The 24,224-nt window shown below is 26.6% G+C and overlaps 15 protein-coding genes across 15 annotated transcripts; 8 read left to right on the forward strand and 7 right to left on the reverse strand.

Annotated features, from left to right (window-relative positions):
* Positions 1-29: 29 nt before the first annotated feature.
* T551_02237 (uncharacterized protein) lies at positions 30-2,386 on the reverse strand (the record flags this gene model as incomplete). The annotated part of the gene is made up of 7 exons (XM_018374500.1): positions 30-254; positions 295-930; positions 974-1,582; positions 1,629-1,697; positions 1,742-1,912; positions 1,955-2,304; positions 2,353-2,386. The coding sequence occupies 7 exons, from the start codon at positions 2,384-2,386 to the stop codon at positions 30-32; spliced, it is 2,094 nt and encodes a 697-aa protein (XP_018229452.1).
* A 188-nt stretch (positions 2,387-2,574) lies between these two features.
* Positions 2,575-3,162, forward strand: T551_02238 (mitochondrial 37S ribosomal protein MRP21; the record flags this gene model as incomplete). The annotated part of the gene is made up of 1 exon (XM_018374501.1): positions 2,575-3,162. One exon carries the CDS (start codon positions 2,575-2,577, stop codon positions 3,160-3,162), a length of 588 nt encoding a protein of 195 aa, XP_018229453.1.
* Positions 3,163-4,440: 1,278 nt separating this feature from the next.
* On the forward strand, positions 4,441-7,707 carry T551_02239 (mannose-ethanolamine phosphotransferase MCD4; the record flags this gene model as incomplete). The annotated part of the gene is made up of 10 exons (XM_018374502.1): positions 4,441-4,606; positions 4,656-4,862; positions 4,912-5,594; positions 5,636-5,777; positions 5,825-6,008; positions 6,052-6,418; positions 6,461-6,648; positions 6,690-6,807; positions 6,861-6,969; positions 7,016-7,707. The coding sequence occupies 10 exons, from the start codon at positions 4,441-4,443 to the stop codon at positions 7,705-7,707; spliced, it is 2,856 nt and encodes a 951-aa protein (XP_018229454.1).
* Positions 7,708-7,910: 203 nt separating this feature from the next.
* On the reverse strand, positions 7,911-8,485 carry T551_02240 (uncharacterized protein; the record flags this gene model as incomplete). Its single annotated transcript, XM_018374503.1, has 4 exons — positions 7,911-7,939; positions 7,986-8,078; positions 8,118-8,258; positions 8,302-8,485. 4 exons carry the CDS (start codon positions 8,483-8,485, stop codon positions 7,911-7,913), a joined length of 447 nt encoding a protein of 148 aa, XP_018229455.1.
* A 117-nt stretch (positions 8,486-8,602) lies between these two features.
* Positions 8,603-9,114, forward strand: T551_02241 (phosphatase YCH1; the record flags this gene model as incomplete). Its single annotated transcript, XM_018374504.1, has 3 exons — positions 8,603-8,835; positions 8,875-8,962; positions 9,007-9,114. 3 exons carry the CDS (start codon positions 8,603-8,605, stop codon positions 9,112-9,114), a joined length of 429 nt encoding a protein of 142 aa, XP_018229456.1.
* A 171-nt stretch (positions 9,115-9,285) lies between these two features.
* Positions 9,286-11,297, reverse strand: T551_02242 (uncharacterized protein; the record flags this gene model as incomplete). The annotated part of the gene is made up of 9 exons (XM_018374505.1): positions 9,286-9,836; positions 9,879-9,982; positions 10,025-10,329; positions 10,373-10,393; positions 10,437-10,499; positions 10,544-10,621; positions 10,670-10,799; positions 10,858-11,215; positions 11,276-11,297. The coding sequence occupies 9 exons, from the start codon at positions 11,295-11,297 to the stop codon at positions 9,286-9,288; spliced, it is 1,632 nt and encodes a 543-aa protein (XP_018229457.1).
* A 165-nt stretch (positions 11,298-11,462) lies between these two features.
* On the reverse strand, positions 11,463-12,571 carry T551_02243 (uncharacterized protein; the record flags this gene model as incomplete). Its single annotated transcript, XM_018374506.1, has 8 exons — positions 11,463-11,639; positions 11,684-11,728; positions 11,772-11,939; positions 11,981-12,056; positions 12,095-12,160; positions 12,207-12,280; positions 12,338-12,366; positions 12,415-12,571. The coding sequence occupies 8 exons, from the start codon at positions 12,569-12,571 to the stop codon at positions 11,463-11,465; spliced, it is 792 nt and encodes a 263-aa protein (XP_018229458.1).
* A 45-nt stretch (positions 12,572-12,616) lies between these two features.
* On the reverse strand, positions 12,617-12,953 carry T551_02244 (uncharacterized protein; the record flags this gene model as incomplete). Its single annotated transcript, XM_018374507.1, is given in 5 exon segments — positions 12,617-12,712; positions 12,761-12,780; positions 12,819-12,850; positions 12,868-12,908; positions 12,918-12,953. Coding segments are annotated over 5 exon segments (225 nt in total).
* A 37-nt stretch (positions 12,954-12,990) lies between these two features.
* On the forward strand, positions 12,991-14,472 carry T551_02245 (chromatin-binding transcription regulator ADA2; the record flags this gene model as incomplete). The annotated part of the gene is made up of 4 exons (XM_018374508.1): positions 12,991-13,347; positions 13,393-13,870; positions 13,913-14,019; positions 14,065-14,472. The coding sequence occupies 4 exons, from the start codon at positions 12,991-12,993 to the stop codon at positions 14,470-14,472; spliced, it is 1,350 nt and encodes a 449-aa protein (XP_018229460.1).
* Positions 14,473-14,638: 166 nt separating this feature from the next.
* On the forward strand, positions 14,639-15,080 carry T551_02246 (uncharacterized protein; the record flags this gene model as incomplete). The annotated part of the gene is made up of 3 exons (XM_018374509.1): positions 14,639-14,826; positions 14,883-14,976; positions 15,021-15,080. 3 exons carry the CDS (start codon positions 14,639-14,641, stop codon positions 15,078-15,080), a joined length of 342 nt encoding a protein of 113 aa, XP_018229461.1.
* A 602-nt stretch (positions 15,081-15,682) lies between these two features.
* T551_02247 (40S ribosomal protein S17) lies at positions 15,683-16,149 on the forward strand (the record flags this gene model as incomplete). Its single annotated transcript, XM_018374510.1, has 3 exons — positions 15,683-15,701; positions 15,735-15,997; positions 16,045-16,149. 3 exons carry the CDS (start codon positions 15,683-15,685, stop codon positions 16,147-16,149), a joined length of 387 nt encoding a protein of 128 aa, XP_018229462.1.
* A 146-nt stretch (positions 16,150-16,295) lies between these two features.
* Positions 16,296-17,487, reverse strand: T551_02248 (uncharacterized protein; the record flags this gene model as incomplete). The annotated part of the gene is made up of 2 exons (XM_018374511.1): positions 16,296-16,434; positions 16,475-17,487. The coding sequence occupies 2 exons, from the start codon at positions 17,485-17,487 to the stop codon at positions 16,296-16,298; spliced, it is 1,152 nt and encodes a 383-aa protein (XP_018229463.1).
* Positions 17,488-17,605: 118 nt separating this feature from the next.
* Positions 17,606-18,376, forward strand: T551_02249 (chaperone EMC4; the record flags this gene model as incomplete). The annotated part of the gene is made up of 6 exons (XM_018374512.1): positions 17,606-17,664; positions 17,703-17,775; positions 17,819-17,916; positions 17,966-17,996; positions 18,037-18,242; positions 18,283-18,376. 6 exons carry the CDS (start codon positions 17,606-17,608, stop codon positions 18,374-18,376), a joined length of 561 nt encoding a protein of 186 aa, XP_018229464.1.
* A 911-nt stretch (positions 18,377-19,287) lies between these two features.
* Positions 19,288-21,422, forward strand: T551_02250 (uncharacterized protein; the record flags this gene model as incomplete). Its single annotated transcript, XM_018374513.1, has 8 exons — positions 19,288-19,317; positions 19,368-19,576; positions 19,622-19,667; positions 19,711-19,956; positions 20,002-20,120; positions 20,162-20,376; positions 20,421-20,631; positions 20,675-21,422. 8 exons carry the CDS (start codon positions 19,288-19,290, stop codon positions 21,420-21,422), a joined length of 1,824 nt encoding a protein of 607 aa, XP_018229465.1.
* A 256-nt stretch (positions 21,423-21,678) lies between these two features.
* T551_02251 (glucose-6-phosphate isomerase) lies at positions 21,679-23,852 on the reverse strand (the record flags this gene model as incomplete). Its single annotated transcript, XM_018374514.1, has 13 exons — positions 21,679-21,782; positions 21,829-21,895; positions 21,939-22,149; positions 22,192-22,247; positions 22,292-22,372; positions 22,420-22,526; positions 22,568-22,784; positions 22,830-22,931; positions 22,975-23,046; positions 23,084-23,229; positions 23,278-23,477; positions 23,526-23,795; positions 23,842-23,852. 13 exons carry the CDS (start codon positions 23,850-23,852, stop codon positions 21,679-21,681), a joined length of 1,644 nt encoding a protein of 547 aa, XP_018229466.1.
* Between the last annotated feature and the right edge of the window lie 372 nt (positions 23,853-24,224).

A 24,224-nucleotide genomic window follows, 5' to 3' on the forward strand; every position in this document is an offset into this window, starting at 1 on the left:
ACAATAATAGTAAAAAACTACTTTTTTAACTATATAATGGTTTCTAATATAACAATGACATATCTATATATTTTATTAACAAACAATTCAGCTTCTTCATCCATAGCCATTTCTAACTCCTTTGCAAGTTCTTCAGCACTACCTCTTTTTAATAAATGATCTATAATAAATTTAATTAAGTCATCTTCTTGAACTCCAACATATTCGACAATCTTTTTTGCAACAAATGGCTGAATTTTATCTTCAATAATAGACTAATACTTCATTAAAATGTTTTAATTAAAAAAATCTTACATTAGTTAACAAATCCCATTTAATTGGCCAGCTCCATAACCCTTCTTTTTCAGATGGAACAAATGCAACAATATCTTTAATTCTTTTAATCCTAGTTTCATTATCTTCAACTGTTTCTACATCCTCATAGTCAAGAGGTAATAATATTCGTTTTTTATTTCTAGTATAAAGATCATCATCATCTTCCAGTAGTTTTTCTACTTCAGAAACAACTCTTTTCGGAACATCTATTTGCTTCTTTAAAGAGTTAAAAGTAAGTTTAATAGGTCCAATATCTTTATTAATTCCAGACTCGACAAGTGTATGTTCTATAACATGCTTTTTAGGAAGAAAATTAGCATTAGTATTAACTTTAGATTTCTCTGCTTCTTGGCGTTCTTCTAAACTACGGTCACGTGCATCCATTTCCATTTCTCTACTGCGAAATACAATCCTATGCCGTAACCATGATGATCTATCTTTATAATATTCTTCAGTAGCCCTTTCAGCCTCTAAATCATCATCCCATTCAGCAAGTCGACGAGACATAATTTCTCTATCTTTGGCTTCACGAGACACTTCTTCTTTATCTCTGTTCATTTCCCGCTCCAATGCAGATGTTCGAGACTTTTCTCTATTTAACCACCTTTTTTCTCTCTAGACATTGTAAGGATTAACGTAAAAAATAAAGTAACATTACTTCATAAAATGCAATTTCAAGCTCTTTTTGTTTTTTATTTTTTCTTTCTTTTTCTATTTCTTCACAAGACCTTGTATTATCCAATTCATCTTCATGATTTCGAGTATAACCATTAATTTCTTTTAATACAAATGTTATTGGTTTTTGATAATCTTTAATGATTTGGTTAGACCTACGATCATTAACAGAATCTGTTAAAAGTTGAGAATTCTCATTTTTCATTCTTTGATTAACAGAATTCTTTATCTGAGAAGCAGGTTTTGTAGGAACAGATAACTTAGCCATTCTTTCAAACTCTAGCTTTCTTCTCTCAACCTCTTCTTCTCTCTTTAACTTTTCATATTCTCTTCTTGCAGATCTTTCTCTAAAAGAAGAAATTTCACGAGCAACAGCTTCACGTTGTTCAGCAGGTATATCTTCTAATTCATCATCAACGTTAAGTGCTGAAGTAAACATTTTGGACCCCTCCTTATTTTCAGAAGTTTGCATTTCTTTAAACCTATCATCAGAAGAAACTTTCTTCAAATCACGTTTATTAGGATCCTTAAAATCTTCAAGAACTTTAATAAGATTACTTTTAGCTTGCATAACAAGACTCTGTTCCCGTTGCTTCAATACATCAAAATTAGAAATTCGTTAAAAGAAAAACATTTACCGGATTCTTATTTTCTCTTGTTTCATTCCATTCACTTAAATAGTCTCGAGTTTTCTGATCAACTACAACCTTAACTAATTATCAACTATAAAATGAAAAAAAAACTATTTTACCATTATTTTACAACCTTCACTATCTCTTTTTAAAGAAGGAATAGTCAAATCTTCTAAAACTATAATTGCCCTTTGTACATGTTCAAAATCTTCATATTCAGCAAATCCGAAATTCCGAAAAGAACCTGTAGCATTACTAGCTCTTTTCCATTCTTTCAGCTTTGCAACAGACTTAAAAATATTAAAATAAATATTTAAAAAGACAAAGAATACCTTCAACATTTTATCAATCCAAAAATCATCCAGATAATCAGGAATAGAACCAATGAATAATGTTTTAATTTGTTGCTCTACGGTAAGCGGCTGTAAAAAATTCGGAGGATCACGAGGAACTGCAACTCTTGGTATAAGCACGGGTGCAGATGTAATAATGGCAGCCTGAGATTTTACTTGATCGGCATTTGCTCCAAAATGAATAATAGGTGCATTAAAATCGATTTTTGATATATTCTGAGGAAGCCCATATCCTGAAGGTTGAGTTTGTGCTACACCAGGAACATAACCGGAAGGTGCTTGCAAATTCTGTTGATATGTTTGATACCCTTGATATCCATATACTGAATCTAAAAAATATAATAAAATTTATAATTTACATATTCAACAAAACTTACTTGAACTATAAGGTAACTGTTGTGAATGATACATAACTCTGTAAGTATTAGACAGAAATATCTTTCCAGAATTCCCTGATTATTGCTCAAAGTATAACAACTCTTGAAATTTTTATTAAATCATAAATTTCGAAACGATTCAAAAATCTATAAAAAACATAACTTTAAGAAAACTAAATACTTTTTTCAAGAAAACAGTTAAAAATGATTAATATAAAAATAATGTCAAAAAATATTTTCAATTACAAAATTTCAAATTATTTTTTACATGAAAACTTTATATTATGGAGACCAAGAAAAAAAATCTTATTAATAAAAAAATGTTTCAGCAAAACAATAAGACATTTAACTCTAATTCCATTTAAGTGCGAAGAAAAGGATTCAAAAAATATAAAAATATCTGTTACTCAGAAGAAAACACATGAACCATCTTATAACAAATCTCGTTTAAAGACAATTAAACCTAATTTATTGTCAGAAAATACAAATAAACATTTATCATTTCCTTTTGAAATGATTAACTCTTTAAATAATGAAGAAATTTTAGGAAATAAATTCCAGAAATTATATATTTATCGCCGAGCAGCCTCTCGAGAAGTAAGAAATCAGGATGTTATTTCATCATGGAAATCTTTAGATATTCTTCTAAAACAAAATAATGTACGACAAGAAGAAAGATTAGGTAAATTTTATGAAAAACCTACAAAAAAAAGAAACCGTTTGCGTAGTGAACGACATAGGAAACGTTTTAGAACTAATATACGTTATTTGGTTTCTATCGTGAAAGAAATGAAACGTAGACGAATGTGAACATAAAAATTAAGTTCTATTATTTCAGTTTCAGTAGTATAATAATATGTATAGTAATATGTATTGCAAATTTAAAAAAAAAAACATTTAATAATAATAATAATATTGAAAACAAATTTCATTATTTTTAAATGTTTTTTATAGAAATTGCGAATGAGATCTTACATATAATCTTTTTATTATTTTAAGGTTAAAAAAATAAAATGGATTTTTAATATTGAAAAATTAAACCCAAAATTTTTAAATTTTAAAAATAAATAAAATAGAACATTATAAAAAGATCTAATACTTTACATATTAAAACAACCCTATAAAATATACTAAATATTACACATTTATATAACAATAAAAAGAAAACATTTAATTTTATTTTTTTTTTTTTGCAAATTTATTTCAAAACACTAAAAAGAAATTATTTAATTAACCTTTATTAAATTTTAAAATATTAAGTTTTTTTTTTTAAAAAATCTTTTTATTAAAAAATAACATACAAACAAAATAAATATTCTATAAATTTACTAAAATATTTAACATTAAAATATTAATAACAGAACTAACTAAAAACATTATCAAAAATGTTACAAAAATCAAATGATTGTAATACATAAAACTGTTTTAAATAATTCAAATATTATTTTTTTCAAAATAAACATTCTAATCTATTCTAAAGTCTATAATTTCATTTTATTAAGTATTAAAAAAATCTTAAAACAATAAGAGTAAACAAAAACAATTAGAGCCCAAAATAGTATTTTTAAAACACGTAAAAACAAGAAACTTTTATTATTAACCATACAAAATACTCATCTATTAAGTTAAAGTTTACAAAAAAAAAATTCATAGAAATATAACATAAAGTTAAATATATTATACTAATATAAGTATCAAATAAACATCAAATTTTTTATATTTTTATAAATATTTTCTATAATTCTTCAAACTTCTAATTTAATAATACTCAAGAATTCCAAAAATACCAAAATTATTACACGACATAAAAATTATGATTTAAAATTAAAATTATATTTTATTTCAATACTTGAAAATTTCATTACAAATCTCATTTCCAAATGAATCCAATATCATTTTTCAAAAAAAAAGCAAAAAAAAAAGCAAAATTTATTTTAAATTTCATATAAAAAACTATTACAATTTCAAATTTACAAAAAAAATTATATCAGAAATTCTATTAATTTTTATTTACAATTTTAATAATAAATATTTTACTTTTTCAAAAAAAATAATTCATATAAAACACAAAAATATAAATAATTCATAATGTCCTGTTTTTCTCGAAAAACCATACTAATTATAGGAGTCCTATTTCATCTTATTTATCTTCGATCTATCTTTGATATCTATTTTACATCACCATTGGTCCATGGAATGCAACAATTCAAAGTCGAAAGTCATACCCCCGCAAAAAGACTTTTTCTTATAATTGGTTTGCTAATTTCTTTAAAGTTTTTATTTTTAAAAATATATTATTTTAGGAGATGGTCTAAGAGCAGATAAATTATTCGAATCACATTTAAACATTGAGACAAATACATATGAAACGTTTGCGCCATTTTTACATTCAATAGTACTTGATAAAGGCTGTTTTGGAGTATCTCATACTCGTGTTCCAACAGAATCTAGACCAGGACATGTTGCTATTATAGCGGGTTTTTATGAAGATGTTAGTGCAATAACTAGAGGCATAGAAATAAAAAAACACTTAAATAAATACTAATGTTTTATGCATAGGTTGGAAAACCAACCCTGTTAACTTCGATTCTATTTTTAATCAATCGCGTCATACATGGTCTTTTGGCTCCCCTGATATTTTACCTATGTTTGCATACGGTGCATCTGATGTTTCACGAGTTGAAACATTTATGTATGAAAAAAAGATGGAGGATTTTTCTAAAAGTACTTTTTTTAATCGTAAAATATACTCATATTTACAAGTAATTAAAGATTCTACTATCTTAGATACATGGGTGTTTGATAAAGTAACAGAATTATTTAAAAACTCTACATCAAATAAAACTATAAAAAAAGCACTATCACAAGATAAAATAGTATTTTTCCTCCATTTGCTTGGATTAGACACAGCAGGGCATTCATATCGTCCATATTCAAAAGAATATCTAAATAATATTAAAGTTGTAGATACAGGTCTCAAAAAAATTGTAAAACTTGTAGAAAACTATTACAATGATGATAAAACTGCATGGATATTTACATCTGATCATGGAATGAGTAATCTAGGAAGTCATGGAGATGGTCATCCAGATAATACTCGCACACCTTTAATCGTCTGGGGTCCTGGCATAAACAAACCTGATAAGCTAAATGTTACAGGTCATGATAATTTTTCAAAAAATTGGTCTGTTAACATAGTAAAACGTATAGATGTTCTTCAAGCAGACATTGCACCACTTATGGTATTTATCTAATTTAATAAAAAATATATTAAAATAATTAGGCCTATCTTGTTGGACTAAATTTTCCTATGAATTCTGTCGGACGATTACCTCTAGATTATTTATCGTGTTCTCCTAATATTAAAAGTCAAATCGCTCTCACAAACGCTTTACAAATAGCTGAACAATATAAAATGAAACATGGTAACATTAAAATATTCTCTTTATTTTGATTTTTAATACAATTACAGAACTAAAATCTTCAACAAAAATTGCATTTAAACCATTTAAACATTTAAATAACAAAACACATAATTTAGATATCTATAAAAACAGAATCGAAACTCTTATCGATAACTATGAATATGATAAAGCAATCAAACTCTCTAAAGAAATGATAGAATTATGTTTAGCTGGCTTAAATTATTTTCAAACGTAAGCTAAATCCAAGATCAACTGATAATTTCACATTTTTTAGATACGACAGACTATTTTTGCATTCAATTATTACACTAGGATACGTCGGTTGGATAGTATTTATGTTTATTCAAATGATTAATTCTTATATTCCAAAAGATATTTATCAAACTAAAAGAACTTTTTTTTCATCTGCAGTATTTTTGTCCATTTTATTTGGCCTGTTTACATTAATATATGTGGAAAAATCGCCTCTATTCTATTGTGCTTACATTGTCTTCCCTATCTTTTTCTGGGAACATATTTTTATTAATAGAAGAATTATTTATAAATGTTTAGAACTTTTTTCTAGAAACATAAAAAAATCATATAAAAATGCATTTTTTTTTCTAGATTTTATAATATATTCAAGTCTTTTAGAATCTATAGTAAGGTTATACCATACAACATTATGATCTTAATAACTTTAGGTCATTGGATATTCTCAAAGGAAAATTTTCACAGGATATTTTATTCTAATTTCATTTTGGCCCTTAACATATGGTATTAAATTTGTTCAAAACAACAAAACATTAGTTTTTCTATGGATACTAAATTCTTTAACAATAAGCATTTTTACTTTACTTGATACAGTAAAAAAAGAGAATTTAGCTCTAATGTACTCATCTTTTTGAAAAAAACAACAATTAATTATATTAGTTTAACAGGAGGCTTTTTTATGCTTTTATCTGGAATTATATATTTAATTTTTGGAGACTCGTTAATAAAAAAACGTAAAATTATATCTAAAATGCCTAAAGTTATCATTAGTTTTCAAGTATATACAAACATATGTACTTTTAAAATTACATTAATATAACTTTATTATAGTTAGGGTTACTTATCCTTTCAATGATAGTAACACATTTAAGTGTATTATCATTGCGTGCTAAAAAAGGTTTACCATTTGGGAATCAAGTACTTGGATGGATGATTTTAGGTATAAAAAATTTTCAAGAATTTACCTAATATCTTACTAATTATAGTTTTATCATTGTTAGTTCCACTACTAGTAAGAAAAAAAACATACTACGTTCATAAACTTTTCATAATTTTTTTAATGTTCTCACCTATTTTTATTATTCTTTCTATTTCATACGAGGCTCTTTTCTATGTATGCTTTTTTAGTATTTTAGTATTATGGGTCGAAATGGAACATAAAGTTAGACTAACAAAAGCTCAAGATAAAAATGCAGAATTCAAAAAAAACAGAAAATTATTTTCAGAAAATCTAAGAACATCATTGTTTTATCTTTTTTTTATCCAAGAAGCATTTTTTGGGACAGGAAACATTGCATCTGTATCATCTTTTTCTTTAGACTCAGTTTATAGATTAATCGTCATATTTAATCCGTTTTTTCAAGCAACTATTTTACTATTTAAACTTTTAATCCCATTTATAATCATATCAGCTAATTTGGGAATTCTTAATCGTAAATTAGAGATTCCTCCTTCAACGTTATTCATGATTGTATTAACAATGTCTGACATTTTAACCTTAAATTTTTTCTATCTTGTTAAAAATGAAGGAAGCTGGTTTGAAATAGGCTCTACTATTTCTACATTTTGTATAGGAAATTTCTTAATTATATATATAATTATTTTAGAAAAAATATCAGATTTTTTAATTGGAAATTCATATATCACTGCTAAAGAACTTGAGCCAAAAAAAAACTAATACAATTACTATTATAGAAATTTCTAATCTAAATCAATAATCATAGCATTTCAAATAAAATTTACACAAAATAAACAGTATAATAGCATAAAGCCCATTAAAAAGTATTAAAATAAAAACATGCATACATCTTTAGAAAATACACTATTTATGTACTATTCTTAAAGAAGCACTATTCATGTTTACCCAGTAACATGTTAATGTTAATTAGACAGAATCATCTTTACAAACTCTAAATTAAATTAAACCGTATATCCAAAACACTTAAGAAAACTAACCCCCATAATTCACTACACCATCCTTAGTATTAATATCCTTTAACAACTCATCAACTTCATCGTCTGATAGCTTTTCTCCAAGATTTGTCAATACTACTTAAATCAGTAAAAAAAAAAAAGTGTCATCTTCACTATATCGAAGTTCTCCAACGCCTATAAGCCCAGTGGACTCCTTATCAAACACTTGAAACCCACGAATAAAATCTGCATGGTCACCTACAGAACGAAATCCATTTGGCCTATTTAAAACACGAAGAAAAGTATCAAAACCAACTATCCAACTGTTTATACAAAAGTAAAGCAAAAAGTGAAATACTGTCTTCTGGAATAGATTCTTCAATCTCTGAAATCTCTGACAACGTAGGATTCTGCCCAACAGCTCTCAAAAGATCTCCAATGCAATCACGGGAAATAGTGCCTTTTCCACGCTTATCAAACAATGAAAATGCCTCTTTGTAAGCACTATTTGAAGAATCCTTAAAATGTAAATCATTATTCATTTATTTTCAATATTTTTTATTACCATTTTATAATAAAGAGTTATTTCCAAAATATTTCCAAAATAAACAAATAACTTTAAAATATCACCATGACAACGAAATGAAATATCCATACTGATGCAAAGCTTAGAATATCTTGAACCTGAAAGACTTTCTTTAAAACTTAAAAATTCAGAAAATAAAGAGAAATTAGTCATTGTAGATGTGCGAGAAGAGGATTTTATTGGTGGGCATATTAAAGGTGCACTACATATTCCGTCATACCAACTTCCATCAGATATTTTAAATCTCGTTCAAAAAACAAGAAATGCAAAAGAAGTAGTATTTTACTGTTCTCTTTCTCAGAAAAGGTACCATTTGTTTTTATGTAATGAAAATATATTTATAAGATACAGAGGGCCTGCAGGAGCTAAATTATTTTTAGAAACACAAAAAGTACAACAAAATACAGAAAATCTACAGAAAAAAGAATTACCAGTATCTTATCATTCTTGTTTATAAGAAGCCTTATTGTTGTATAGAATGTCTATGTACTTCGAGGAGGATTTAGTGAATGGCAAAAAAAATATGGCGAAGATGAAAAGCTGACAGAAGGATATAATAAAGAGCTATGGAAAGAAAAATGGTAGATATAACTCATACAAAAACCCAAAAATACACATGAAGACACAAAAACAAGCTAAAGCAGCAAAACCAGTTTGACACAAATATTCATTAACAGCTCAAATCATTAAATCGCAGATTTATATTCACCATTTTAGTATTTTATTCCATATATTCAACCAATGCTTATTCCCTAACTATTCCCTAACATTCCCAAGACCCTCATTAACCGCATTATTACAATTATCAATTACATTTGACCCGTGATAGCTCCAATTCTGAAATTTTCGCTGAATTGTTTCAGATAAATGTGAATCATCTACAACAGAATCAATAGGTGTTTCGTTTGTAAACTCTTGATCAAAATTGCTTGTATCAACAGCATTTTCCACATTTGGTTTAAATGGAGGCTGTATCTTTTTTGCATATAATTTCTTCCAATCGATACTAGAAAAAAAAGGATGGGATTTAATCTCTGAAGCGCCAGTATTACCCAGTCTTTTCTCAGGATTACGTATTAAAAGGCCTGTTAATAGGCTCCTTGCATCTTTGTCAATATCATCTGGGAATTTTAAAGGATCTTGTAAAATTTTGCGGTACATTTCATTTGTATTTTCATTATAAAATGGAGGAAGTCCAGTAAGCATTTCATATAGGAGAACACCCAATGTCCACCAATCTACAGCCTTAGTATATCCCTGACCCAATAAAAGTTCAGGTGCCAAGTACTCTGGTGTACCGCAAAATGCTTAAAAATTAGCACTATTTAACCGAAATAGAGAAATTATACTATTCGTTTTTTCGGATTCCGTCATATTCAATTTACATAAACCAAAATCACATAAAGCAATATGACCAATATAATCTAATAAAATATTTTCAGGCTTTAAATCACTTTAAAATATTAATAACACCACTATCAATAGAATCTTTTACCGATAAATCACATTAAAACTATGCAAACACTCTAATGCACAAAGAAGCTCTGCAGCGTAAAATCTTGACCGATAAAGATCAAAATGTCCTTCACGTTGAAGATGATAAAAAAGCTCACCACCATTAATAAAAGCAAGAACCAAATAAAGTTTCTCAGACGTTTGAAAAGAAAATTTCAAAGGAACAATAAAAGGATTATCAATTTGAGCAAGAACAGTACGTTCAGCTAAAGTATGATTTACTTCAGACCGTGAAACAATATGTGCCTTTCTAATTGTTTTAAGAGCATAAATGCGCGAGGTATCCTGAATTAAGTATTAAAAATTTTCATAAAAAATAAAAACTTACAATTTTCCGTACTTGTAATACCTTTTTAAAAATTAATACATCATCATATAAACAATAAATATACCTTCCCAAATGAGCCTCTACCTACAACTTTAAGCAATTTAAATGAATCTATTGTAACAGAATTCTATAAAATGTTACAAAGAGCACACAAATTAAAAAAAGTTAAACCTTATTTGACTTATAAGCGACTTGCAACCTTATTTGCCCAGTTCCATTATGGATAGGCATCCATTCATCCATAAATGACTATTTTAAAAAAAGAATAAGGATTAAAAAACTAAAATGTTAACTTACAATTTCAGAAAAACTAGGAAAAAATTTTATTCCACCTAAATATATATAATTCCCAGAACCATCTCCTTTCTGTATTTGAGTTTGACGCAAATAACACTGAATAGAAAGCTGAGAAGGCTTTAAAACATCGCTATATAACTAACATTAGATACATCAAAAAGCTCTAATTATATAAATCTAATTCTTACAAATTTACTTTATACTCCCATCGAGGATGACAAACTGTACTGGATCCAGCCAAAGCATCAACCAAAACTTGGTTCCTATCAAACTCAAGAACGAGATACGGAAAAGACAAAGAACGGCCATGAGACTCATTTTTTTCATCCATTGCATAAGAATGCCTTTCTGAAGACGATACTGGCTCTGGTGAAGAAATACCAGGTGGAAGACTTAAATCTATAGCTTCTAGGACTGTTACAGAAAGAATACCAGGTCTGACTACGGAATATTGATTCTGAAAAGATTTCTGCAAAATCGATTTATCTGAAGTTATCATTGGTGATACTCGATTCAAGGAAATTCCTAGAGTAGAATTCCTGAATTCTACAAAAAAAAGAAACATATTAGTTTATTATTTTAAAAATAAAAATCATTATATCTCACTTTTCGTCAGTTTTGAAGACATTTATCTGTTTATATATGCCCTTTTTCTCATATAATATATTTTTAAAAACCAAATTCTATTCGAACGTTATGGTACAGAAGTTATTGAAGCATACAAAAAAATTATAAAAAATTATATTAAAAATGCCAATAAAAACACAAAAACTAAAATATAAACATAACCTTATTACAAAGCACCATCTTTTCGAAGTACTGAGAAAGATGTCCAAGGCTCATCAGTGAGTGATGTAAGACCTGATTTAGGCTCGCAACTTTGGCGACCAGTTTGTGGACCATGTTTAGGAATTTTACCATCTTTAACCATTTTTAAAATATCAATGCAAGTCTTAGGATTAAGATCCTCCTTTATATTTATTAGCAGATCTAAAAAAACATGAAAATATATACATAATAATTATCTCCAATAGTAAGAAGAGGTGCATTAACACATGCCTTGAAAACTTAGAGAAAAAATGTAAATTAAAGTAAAACTTACCCCTGCACACTCTATCTCCATAAGCGTAAATTTTCCATCGCTTGTTGTATGTCCAGGAGTAACACCAAGATAATCTTGTACAGCTTTAAGAATTTCATCTGATCCACAAAGTTGACATGGAGTCGTCGTACAAACCTGCACCAAAGTCCCTACTGGTTCACGGTTATACTATAAAAATAAATATTTTTGAATCAAATCAAAACATATACCATTGTATAAAAAGTTGCTACTTCATAGACACGCATTTTTGGAATATTTAAAAGTTTTGCTACATAATCCATAACACTTAAAATATTAAAAAAAAACTATTAAAAAAAATATACCTAATACTAGTATAACCTAACTGACGTTGTCCTAAATGAAGGAGTGGCATAACAGCAGCCTTTTTCCTAATAACTGTATAAATATAAATAAATGCACAAATTTAAATCAGACCATTCAGTAGGATACTTGTTCATTATAACCTTTGCATGTTTCATGTTTTCAGGTGTAAATTCAAATGGAATATCCTAGAAGCATATATTAATTTTCAAAAAAATATCCAATTTTAAAAATCTTAATCTTACAGGATTATTATATGATGTATTTCTATGGACTAAAGAATATCAATTATATTATAATCATATGTGCTTATAAAAATTACTAAAAGACCCAGAACTTTGTATAAAACTAGTATGAAAAGGACGGAAATATGATTTATAAAAAATATGCCTTGCACCACTTCTTATCATGTTCTGCATTAAAAAAGGAAGAGAATATAGTTTAGAAAAAGAAAAATTCACAAAAAATAATTTTTTCATTATTTTTAAAACATCTTCAATTTTCACACTTCAACTACGATAAGTTCAACCAAAATCAAGCAATGTACCTTCAGATAGAATCTTTAACACTCCAAACACAGAACTAAGAATAATTAAAGTAATGCGCTTTAATATTTTTCTCTTAAAATATTTAACCTTAACTATTAATGATTTAATAAAAAAAGATACGAACTTTTCGTAAATTAAAACTAAAACAAAACGGTTTTTATCAATATATATAATTAACTTTTATTAATTATGTAGTTTTTATAAGGAGATCTATTAAATTAAATTACTGTATTGTGAAAAACTGATAATTTAAGGAAAAATATACTTTCTAAAATACTTTAAACATAGTTATTTTAGATCGACAAATTTGCATTTTCTTTAGGGAAATCATATAATATTTAATATAAAAGATGCCTTTAAATAAATATCATTGTGATATTTGTGGCTTAGATATCTCTCGAGTTACTTATATTCGATGCGCAAATTGCGATAACTTTGATCTTTGTATATCATGTTTTTCAGCAGGTTCTGAAATAGGTACACATAAATCTGACCATTCATACCGTGTTATTGAACAGCCAATATTTCCTATTTTTGATAAGGACTGGGGGGCTGATGAGGAGTTAATGCTTATAGAAGGCCTTGATAGCTACGGACTTGGCAACTGGCAAGATGTTGCTGATTATCTTGGTAGTGGTAGATCTAAAGAAGAATGTGAAAGACACTATAATGAAATATATATATCTAGTCCTTCTTTTCCATATGCGGTAACTTTTTGTCTTAATTTTCAACAAAATATAATTTTCTATAAGAAACATCTAGCTTTTAATATTAATCACGAAGAACTTCTAAAACATAGAAGAGAAAGAATTAGAAAACTATCATTAATAAACAAACTTTCTTTTCTACAAAAACATAAACCAGTAGTTTCTACTCCATCATGTCATGAAGTACAAGGGTATATGCCTGGTCGACTTGAATTTGAAACAGAATATGAAAATGATGCAGAACTCACAATTAAAGACATGAATTTTGACGATGAACTTTCTGATGACACGGAAGATGTTATTGAATTAAAATTAACAATATTAGATATATATAACTCTAAATTAAATAAACGTTCAGAAAGAAAAAGAATTATATTTGAACACGGACTTTTAGATTATAAAAAAAACATGGCTAACGAAAAAAAAATGACTAAAAGTGAAAAAGAACTAATTAATAAAATCAAGGCTTATGCTAGACTTCAAAATGCTTCAGACTATAATGCATTTTCCAAAGGACTATTAAGTAATTGTTTTTATGTTAAATACTTTTTTTTACTGGATTTAGATGAATTAAAAATCCGAAGAAAAATTTCAGAATTACAGAAATGGAGACAAAATGGATTTACTACATTAGAAGAAGGCCAAAAATATGAACGCGATAAAGCTCAAAAAGTAATAAAATTCATTATCTTAGTATACATCTTTAACTTGAAACAGCAACTAGCAATACGGAATTCTATAACTTCTGAGAGAACTATTTCACGTCATGCAAAAAACTCATCAAAATTGCCACAAACTATATCTTCAGATGAATGTGCTTCAAATCAAACAAAAGACTCTAATTCTAAGCCCTTAAAAAAACAAACAACTTCTTTTAAACTATTAACTGCATCTGGACAACATCTTCTTACACCTAGTGAACAAACACTTTGTACTCAATTGCACATTTTACCAAAACCGTATCTCGTTATTAAAGAAACAATCTTTCGAAAACTTATAAAAACAAGGGGCAAGTTAAAGAAAAAAAAAACTCGTGAACTGATAAAAATTGATGTTAATAAAACTTCAAAAATCCTTGATTTTATGATTAATCAAGGATGGATTAAAAAAAAAGGATCTACTTAATCTCTCCTAACATTCATACACACATATCATTAATAGATATTAATACTTTACATTGTTTATATCTATTTTTAATAATATATTTAATTTAAAGTCATTATCTAAAATATACGACAAATATTTTTCATTTAATCATATAAAATCACAATCATATTTATACCCAAATAATATGAAAGAAGCAATTTCCAAGGACTTTAATAGCTATTTTTGCCTATGTGGAGAATATTCTTTATCCATTTCTTCAAATCTCAAGAACCTTCCAAAAAGACAACATGACGACGCATTAGTGATTGACAAAACAAGACATACTTTTCGTATAAAATTCATAAAACAACCAGAACCCATAATACTAGAAAGGTAAAACATGTAGTATTACGGAAACCGTTTATATATATTTAAACACATTTTTATAGAGAAGATGGTTATGAAAAACGTTGGATGTACAATTGTCGTAGATGTGAAGTTTGGTTAGCTTATGAATTACCAGGTATTGAGACAGCAAAAAACGTATAAATATTTTTTATAAAAGAACTCTTCTAACTAAAATTTAGTACTTATACTTAATATCCAAGGGTTTAGTATCTGAACCCTTTGCAACTCCACCTGTTTAATATTTAAACTCAAAAAACATAAAATATTCTATTAATTAAATAATACTTTAACAACTATTCGAGAAATACTTAAACATTTCCTAATAATATAAATACTTTCTATTGTTTTTACAATTTATTATAAGAAAAATAGCATCTGAAAATTAAACAAAAACTCTTTTAAATATAAAACTTTTAAACATAAAAATCTAATATATATATATATAATATATATAATATTTATAATATTTTAATACTATATTGTATTTTAGTTTTAGAATTTACATTGACTTTTTTACGGGATTAAAAAATATTTAAATACTTTTACATAAAAATAATTAAAGGCCAAGTAATTTTAATAATATTTCTTTAAAAGATTTTATAAGTCATGGTAAGAACATTATATTAAAGTCCTCAAAAGTATCATCTATTTTTCATTAACAAAAATTTTCATATTGGAAATTATAAAATTTAAAACAACTTTTTCTTGTATAAGTAAAAAAGTATTACAAACAGTTATACATATTTAATAATGCTTTTTTGGACTTAGATAGGCCTTATTTAAGCATAAATTAATATTTTTTTCAGGGCCGTGTTAGAACTAAGACAGTTAAACGTGCATCATGTCTAATTATAGAAAAAGTAAAATCAACAAATATAATTTTTACTGCTAAGAATTTCAGTATTACCCAAGGCTGACTAATGATTTTCATACAAATAAAAGAATTTGTGATGATATTGCTATTATTTGCTCAAAGAAACTAAGAAATAAAATTGCAGGATATACAACACATTTAATGAAAAGAATACAAAAGGGTCCAGTATGCGGTATTAGTTTTAAACTTCAAGAAGAGGAAAGAGAACGAAAAGATCAATATGTTCCAGAAGTATCAGCTCTTACAAATATCAATGTCCTCGAGGTAGATGCAGATACTAAGGTAATATCTTATACCAAACTTATAGAGCTATCACTCATTCTACAAAGAGCATGTTAAAGTCATTAGGGTATGACTCTGTTTCTGTTACAGTGAATACAGCACTTGCAGGCTCGGTTGAGCAACGAGCATTTAGAAACCAAAGACGTCTTTAGATTTTAATAAAAATAAGAAAATATGCAAATTTTATTTATATAAATATAGCTATATTTTTACATTCTAAACTTCCATTATCTATATTTCGCATAATTAAAAACAAATTGCATCAAACATCAATCCTAAAATATCTTATAAGCCCTGTTTACACACCATCTAGTAACTCTTTTCCACGTTTTTTAACATCTAATGCCCGCAAGCGCAAGCTTTCTTCACGTTGAATCAGCTTTTCAGCATGCAAATCAATCATATTTTGTACTTGAAAAAGAAGCTCTTCCTTCCGTCTAACTCCGTAAGTCTTATTAATAAATTAAGAAGTAGTACTTTCGCAACAAAATAACTTTTTCAATCAACTGAAGACCCCTTTTTGAAATCTCTAAACCTTTATCTTCCCATTCTTTAACACTAAGCACAGCATAAGCTCTTTCTTGATCAGAAAAATCATCAGGCAATGTTAGTGGAAGCAAATTTTCTTCTTTAGGATATGCTGAAAGCGATATACACGATTCTTGAACTTGCATATTTTTTTGCTGAGAAGCTTGAATATTACAAGAATCATTATAAACTAAAGCATTAGAATCAAGCACAATACGATCACAAGTTTTTCCCCGTAGGATCTGATCGTCCTTTGAAGAATCACATGATATACTTACTGAAACATCCAAATCTTTGTCATTACTTTCTTTTATCTCATCATATACTTCCTCATGTTCCACTTGCTTATCCTTTACCATTTCTTGCTCCGTTTCTGTATCTGCTTTTGTATACGCATTGTATAAAGATAATGGTATTTTTTCTACATCTTGTTCTTCAAAAACACTTGTATCACATAAAAAATTAGCTTTTTGAGCACTTTGTATACCAGACACTTCTTCAGTTGCTAAAAAAGTGCCATCTTTATCACCTACTACCTGTTCACTCTCCTGCATACATGGCAAAAAAGCATCACTCTGCTCCAATTCACCAAATACATGAATATCCTTCTCAAATGATTCACTTGAATCCGATAGCCTCCCATCTGAGATGCTCCGTACACTTGTTTTTGATCCATTTGTATTCACAAATACATCTTTTTCTCCTACAACCACACTCAAACGATCTGGACACTCTGCACTTTCTATTTTTGACGCTTCTATGATGTTTTCAGACATCTCATTCCCTTCAGACTCATCCAAATCTACAGTATTAGACGCCTTTGTCATCACCAAAGGCACTCCATAACGTCCTGAGTACGATTTCCGCGAAAAACGTGGAAAATAAGTTGGTATATTATTCAGACCGTGCTGATTCCGATTTTTTTCTATATTTCGTGCATTATCTTTGGATTTACCAGTCATTTTGGTCAATTGTAAGTTTTGTTAAGTCATAAAAGTCAAATCGTTGCTAATCGTATATCAAAATTTCGTAAACTTTATAAAAAAATTAAACAACCGTCAACCAATAAAACTTGCAATTATGTATACAGACATGGCAAATATTGCATGGGTCGAAGAAATGATGCATGCAGAGCAAAGGTACTTTCATAGAGATAACAAATGATTAATAGATGCAGAGGGATGTTAACAAGCGAACGAAAGCTTGCAGATCCTCCGGGTTATATCTCAGACGAGGAATCAATTCAAATGGTATTTTAAATATTTTAATGACGATAGATTTATAAAATCATAGAAACCGGTACAATCATCGGCATCAACCCTTTCTGCAGAAGAAACAGAACGTTTGAAAATAAAAAAAGCATGGGAAGTGGCACTTGGACCAGCTAAAATGTAAGAAACTTGAGGCTCAAGAAAGAAATAAACAGATTTCTATAAACAGGCTACCTATGTCTGCAATAGTAGCATATATGGTATTTAATAGACGAGATAATCGAAATCTTACAATTTTAGTCAGGAAACAGTGTTCAGATATTTTCACTTATTATGACATTTATGCTTTTCTGGAACCCAATAAAAAGCATTTCTAATGTAAATGCGATTTTTGTTCACTTAGAATCACCTACAACACATTCTAAACTTTTTCTTCCCAAGTTGTCATTTATACTTATCCAATTAATCACGATTAGCTTAGGTCTTATAAAGATGCAGTGGATGGGGTAATTGTTTATTTTTTAAAAGACTTTATCTAATATTTAGACTTCTGCCTATCACTAAAAGCGATTGGCTTGCTTGGGAACGGGAAAGAAATGTTTTGTCAATCATTTTTGTCATCATTTCTAATTTTATATAGTACCTTGAACATTCTACGTTTTCATACACATAAGTTATCTTACCTACATATATTTAAAATTCATAACTACTATTTTTAACAATTTTTTTTCATATTATTTTATAACGAATCCATCACTACATATACTACTTAAGTAAATATGCGTTCTAAAAATTCTTTTTGAATATTATATACAACTAGTTTATTATAATCATAATCTTAGGCTTTATTATTTTAAATCTAAAATATTTTCGTTTTTTTTAGATCAAAAGAGTACAATATTTAATTCTATTAAAATGTTTATTTAGAAAACCTAACAAAAATATTTTTAAATAAATAAAAATTCTATATTTTCAATGTTATCAATATTTTTAAAGCATTCAAAGAAATTTTACCAAACAATTTTTTATATTTAATTTTAAATAAACAATTAAACATAAAATATAAAACGATCTAATTACAAAAAAAATATTTTATTGTTTTGTCATATATATGACAAAACAATAAAACCAAGATATTATTACTGTATGTTTAAAAATATTTTAAATTCAAAAAACCGTAATGCTATATTTTACAAATAAACGTATTTATATTAATCATAAAGTGCATTTTTAAATGTATTTTTATCTCATTAAAGAAATAAATGTGCAAAAATTTCTTATAAAATTAATATATTACTAATCATTAATTTTTATTATAAACTTTAAACAAAAAAGTATTATAGAAAAACTATTGTATAATTATTATTAAATAAAATTATCTATCTATATATTATAAATACACTTTAATTAACTTTTTATAAATCAAAATATGCATTTCGATCAATCTTTACGCATTTGAAGATCTATATTAGAAAAAAATTCTAAAATCTTAATGTACAAGACACCTAATAACGAAAAATTACAACTATAAAAAAACAATATTTATTAAGGATGAACCGTAACAAGAAATTTTTTGTAAAAGTAAGATAACCTTTTATTACTTTAAAAAGCAAACTTGTTATTTTTCATAGGAAAAAATCCAAAAATTAAAATCAGAACTCTCTGATGAAAAAAAAGATAAAAAACATACCAAAAAGAAAGCAACACTTAAAAAAATTATAGCAAATATGACAATGTCGAATGATATGTCATCTTTATTCCCAGATATCATTCGATGCATGGAAATTCCTGTTCTTGAAATAAAAAAAATGTGTTTTTTATTTTTAATTAATTATTCAAAGTATTTTTTATCTATTATATATAATCTTATTCTTAAAAAAAATAGATTAAGACCAAATATGGCAGTACAGGCTCTTCCTATTTTAATTAAAGTAAATTTTTAATATATATATATATATATGTAAACATTTTTAGGATCTTAATGATAGGAATCCTTTGATTCGTGCATTAGCTTTAAGAACTATGTCTTATATTAATATTAAAGAATTTAATGATTCTATTATAATACCATTACGTCAATTATTATCCGATCCTGATCCATATGTTCGAAAGACTGGAGCAATATGTGTTGGAAAACTTTATCATATCAATAGAAGAATTATCGAAGAAAACAATTTTATAGATGAGCTAAAAAAAAAACTTCATGATACTAATTCAATTGTAAAAAATTGTTTTACAATCAAACTATTACTAATAGACTAAAAGGTTGTATCTAGTTCTTTATTGTCATTAAATGAAATTATAGAATATTCAGATTCTATAGAAATAGATATTTCAACATCATATGCGAATAAATTAGCAAATATGCTTGATGAATGTGCCGAGTATGATAATCCAAATTTTATGTTCATATTTATTATTTTAGATGGAACCAAACACATATCCTTAATACTTTAATGAATTATGTTCCTCAAGAAAGAAATGATGCAGAAAGCCTTGCAGAAAAAATTACTCCTCGTTTACAACATTCTAATACATGTATTATTTTGATGTCAATAAAAGTTATACTATATTTAATGAATTACATGCATAATGAAAAAACTATTAAGGTTTTGTCTCAAAAAATATTTTCTTCTTTAGGTACTTTTATTTATTGATTTAGATATCTAATTAATTTTTTTCAGTTACTCTTCTATCAAAAGAACCTGAAATAGAATACATTGCACTTAAAAATGCACAAATAATACTTCAAAAAATACCAGAAACAGGAAGTAACATAGATGTTTTTTTTTGCAAATATAATGATCCATTATATATTAAACTAACAAAACTTGAAATACTTGTAAAACTGGCAAATAAAAAAAATATATATAAAATTATTAGAGAACTTAAGGAGTATTGTTATTTTCTCATTAACAATATAACTAATGTCTAACAGATATACTACTGAGATAGATATAAGCTTTGTTAAAAAATCTATTCAATCTATTGGTAATTTAGCACTTAAATTTGAAAGTGTAACTAAAGAATGTGTTGAAATTTTAATGATTTTTATCGAAGAAAAGAAACCTTATATGATTCAAGAATCCATATTGGCAATAAAAGATATACTTCGAAAATATCCTAATGAATATGAATCAATAGTTTTAACATTATGTAGTAATTTAAATAACTTAGATGATTCAAGAACAAAAGCAGCAATGATATGGATAATAGGGCAATATTCAAGCATAATTGAAAATGCAGATAAACTTTTGAATAAATTCTTTTCTACATTTACTGATGAATCTGATCAAGTTCAGCTTGAACTTTTAACAGCTTCAGTAAAACTTTTTGTTCAAAATTCATCTAACAGTCAAAATCTTGTTCTATCTATAATAAAAAAAATTATCCAAGATACAAATAACCCAGATCTTCGAGATCGTGCTTGTATATATTGGAGACTATTGCTAGAAAATAACACTGTTGCCAAAAAAATAATTATGGGAGATAAGCCATCTATTAATTTTTCTTTTCAGAATTTTAACCAAAGAACTCTTGATGAACTATGTCTTAATTTAGGTTCTTTATCTAATATTTACTACAAAACACCATCACAACTAATACCTGGCTCTAAAGTAAAAGAAATACGAAATAGTCGGGTTTTACGTAGCAGGCTTAACCTAAATAAGTCTATAAACCACTAAAAACATTTAAAACATTACCAATTTTCACTACAACATATATTTTGAGTTAACATTTAAATATATATATTATATTACTTATTACTGAAATAAGAAAAATTCAATAAAGTATATATTTAAACATTTATTAATCACAATTAATATATTCTAATGGTTTTTAAAATTTTTATCAAAATATTATGTTATTTCAATAATTTTTTTTTTAAAAATCTAATCAATACTACAATTTAATGTGTTGAAACATTCTATAGTCTAAATTTTAAATACTGTAAAATGATCTCATCTTAAAAATATTTATCAAATTTCTTGTTGATGCATTATTACTAGTTGAATATTCATTGGTAAGTAGTTCTTGATATATTTCTAAAAAAATTAGAATTAAATAGATTTATTTAAAAAAATATTTTACCTTTTGCAAGAATTTTTCCAAGTTCAACTCCAAATTGATCAAAGCTATTAATATTCCATATTGCTCCCTATATATATAAATATTTTAAATATATATTTCTAAAAAACCACCTCAGTAAATACCAAATGTTCATAATAAACGATAAGAGCCCCAAGAGTCTTCGGTGTAATTTTCTCAAGCAATATACTTGTTGTTGGTCTATTACCAGGAAATATTTTATGAGGCACTAATCTTGAACATGTTCCATCAGCTTCAACTTCTTTAAATGTTTTTCCTATCATAAGAGCCTCTGATTGAGCAAAAAAATTTGATGCGAGCATTCTAACACAATCAGTCACAAATACATTAAAATCTTATTCAAACAATTGATGTTTATTTTCCTCAATAGGATTATGAGAGTTTATAGCCATAATAAAATCCTAAATATTTCAGCACAACAATAAAACATAAATAATAAACAAACAGCAGGAATAAGTCTAGTTCCTTGATGAAGTAATTGAAAAAAAGAATGTTGAGAATTTGTAGCAGGCTCCCCAAACAAAATCTAAAACAATAAGATAATTATAACGATTTTTTTTTAAAAAAATTTACAGTTCCAGTAGTATAATCAACTTTTTCACCTGTATGAGTAACAGATTTTCCATTAGATTCCATAAAAAGCTGTTGCAAATATTTTGGAAGCATGTGTAAATATTGATCTTACATATAAATAAAATAATATAAACATAGAAATATTTACCAAAAGGACAAACAAGACGTGTCTGTGCTCCAAAAAAATTGGAATACCATACAGACAGAAGCCCCCCAATTATTGGAATATTATTTTCAAGTGGTGTTTCAAGAAAATGATTATCCATAGCATGCGCCCCTTCAAGAAATTGCCAAAAATTATCAAAGCCAATATATAAAACAACAGAAAGACCAATAGCAGACCATATTGAATATCGACCACCAACCTAATTACTATTAATTATTACTTAAGGACCAAATGTAATATATACCCAATCAAAAAACTCAAACATATTCTTAGGATCAATACCAAAAGCAATAACTTCCTTTTCATTTGTAGATAATGCAACAAAATGTTTAGAAATATGTTCTTTCTAAATTATATTAAATGAAATTGATAAATTAGAAAATATTAACATTTTTTGATGAATCTAAAAACCATTTTTTAGCAGTTTCTGCATTAGTAATTGTTTCTAAAGTAGTAAAGGTCTTTTATTAGTATATAATGTATTAAAAGTAAGAATACCTTTGACGCTATCAAAAATAAAGTAGTTTCGGGATCACATAGTCTTAAAATTTCTGAGATATGAGTTCCATCAATATTACTAACATAATATAATTGAAGACTTCTTAAAGAATACGGCTTTAATGCTTCAGTAACCATATAAGGGCCTTTTAGAACATTAATTCTACTTACATATATGACAAGTATTAATTTACCAAGATCAGAACCACCAATACCTATATTGATAATTGTTTTAATAGATTTCCCTGTATAACCTTTCCATTCGCCAGATCTAACCTTTTCAGAGAATTCTCTCATATGTTGAAGAACAGAATAAACATCAATAGAAACATCTTTTCCATCAACTTCCATTCTTTTTCTTGAAGTATTACGAAGAGCAACATGATAAACAGATCTTAAACCAATCAAATATATGTTACTGATTTCCAAAAGAAAAACTAACCTATTTTCAGTAAAATTAATACGTTCTCCTGAAAACATTTTATCTCTAAGTCCTTCTATATCCGCATCCTTTGCCAATTGGATCAGTAATTTAAACAACTCATCATCAATAATGTTTTTTGAAAAATCAAATAAAATATAATCATCCTGAGAATTACCAAACTCTTTAGAAAATTTTTCAAATCTCTTTTCATCCAATTCAAAAAGATCTTTAACTAAAAGACTTTTCCCTTTTTCATCATAATACTTTTGTAACAAGTTCCATGAATTCCTATAAAAAAAAATATTAACCTAATAAAAAAAAAGAAATAACAAACATATTAGTCATTTTTAAAAAGACAGTATAAAAAATAATTATTGTATATTTAACTTATTAAAAAATCTAATAAAATAAAAATTTAAACATTTAAATAATTCTTAAATACACGTCCTATTGATATTTATAAATAAACTTAAAACAAAAAATGAACATTTTCTAATAATTTTATAAAAATAATAAAAATATTTCATAAATAAATTTAAACAAAATTAAATATAAATATTTTAATCAAAAAAAAAAAATTAAATATTTACTATAAGTTTAAAACCTAAAAACATTTTATATAAAATTTAAAAATTATTGACTCATAAATAAACTTATACAATCATTGTCAAATATTATAAATAGATAAGTCATATCTAATTATTTTCAAATATGATA

Source organism: Pneumocystis jirovecii (genome assembly GCF_001477535.1).
Source record: "Pneumocystis jirovecii RU7 chromosome Unknown supercont1.9, whole genome shotgun sequence".
NCBI lineage: Eukaryota > Fungi > Ascomycota > Pneumocystomycetes > Pneumocystales > Pneumocystaceae > Pneumocystis > Pneumocystis jirovecii.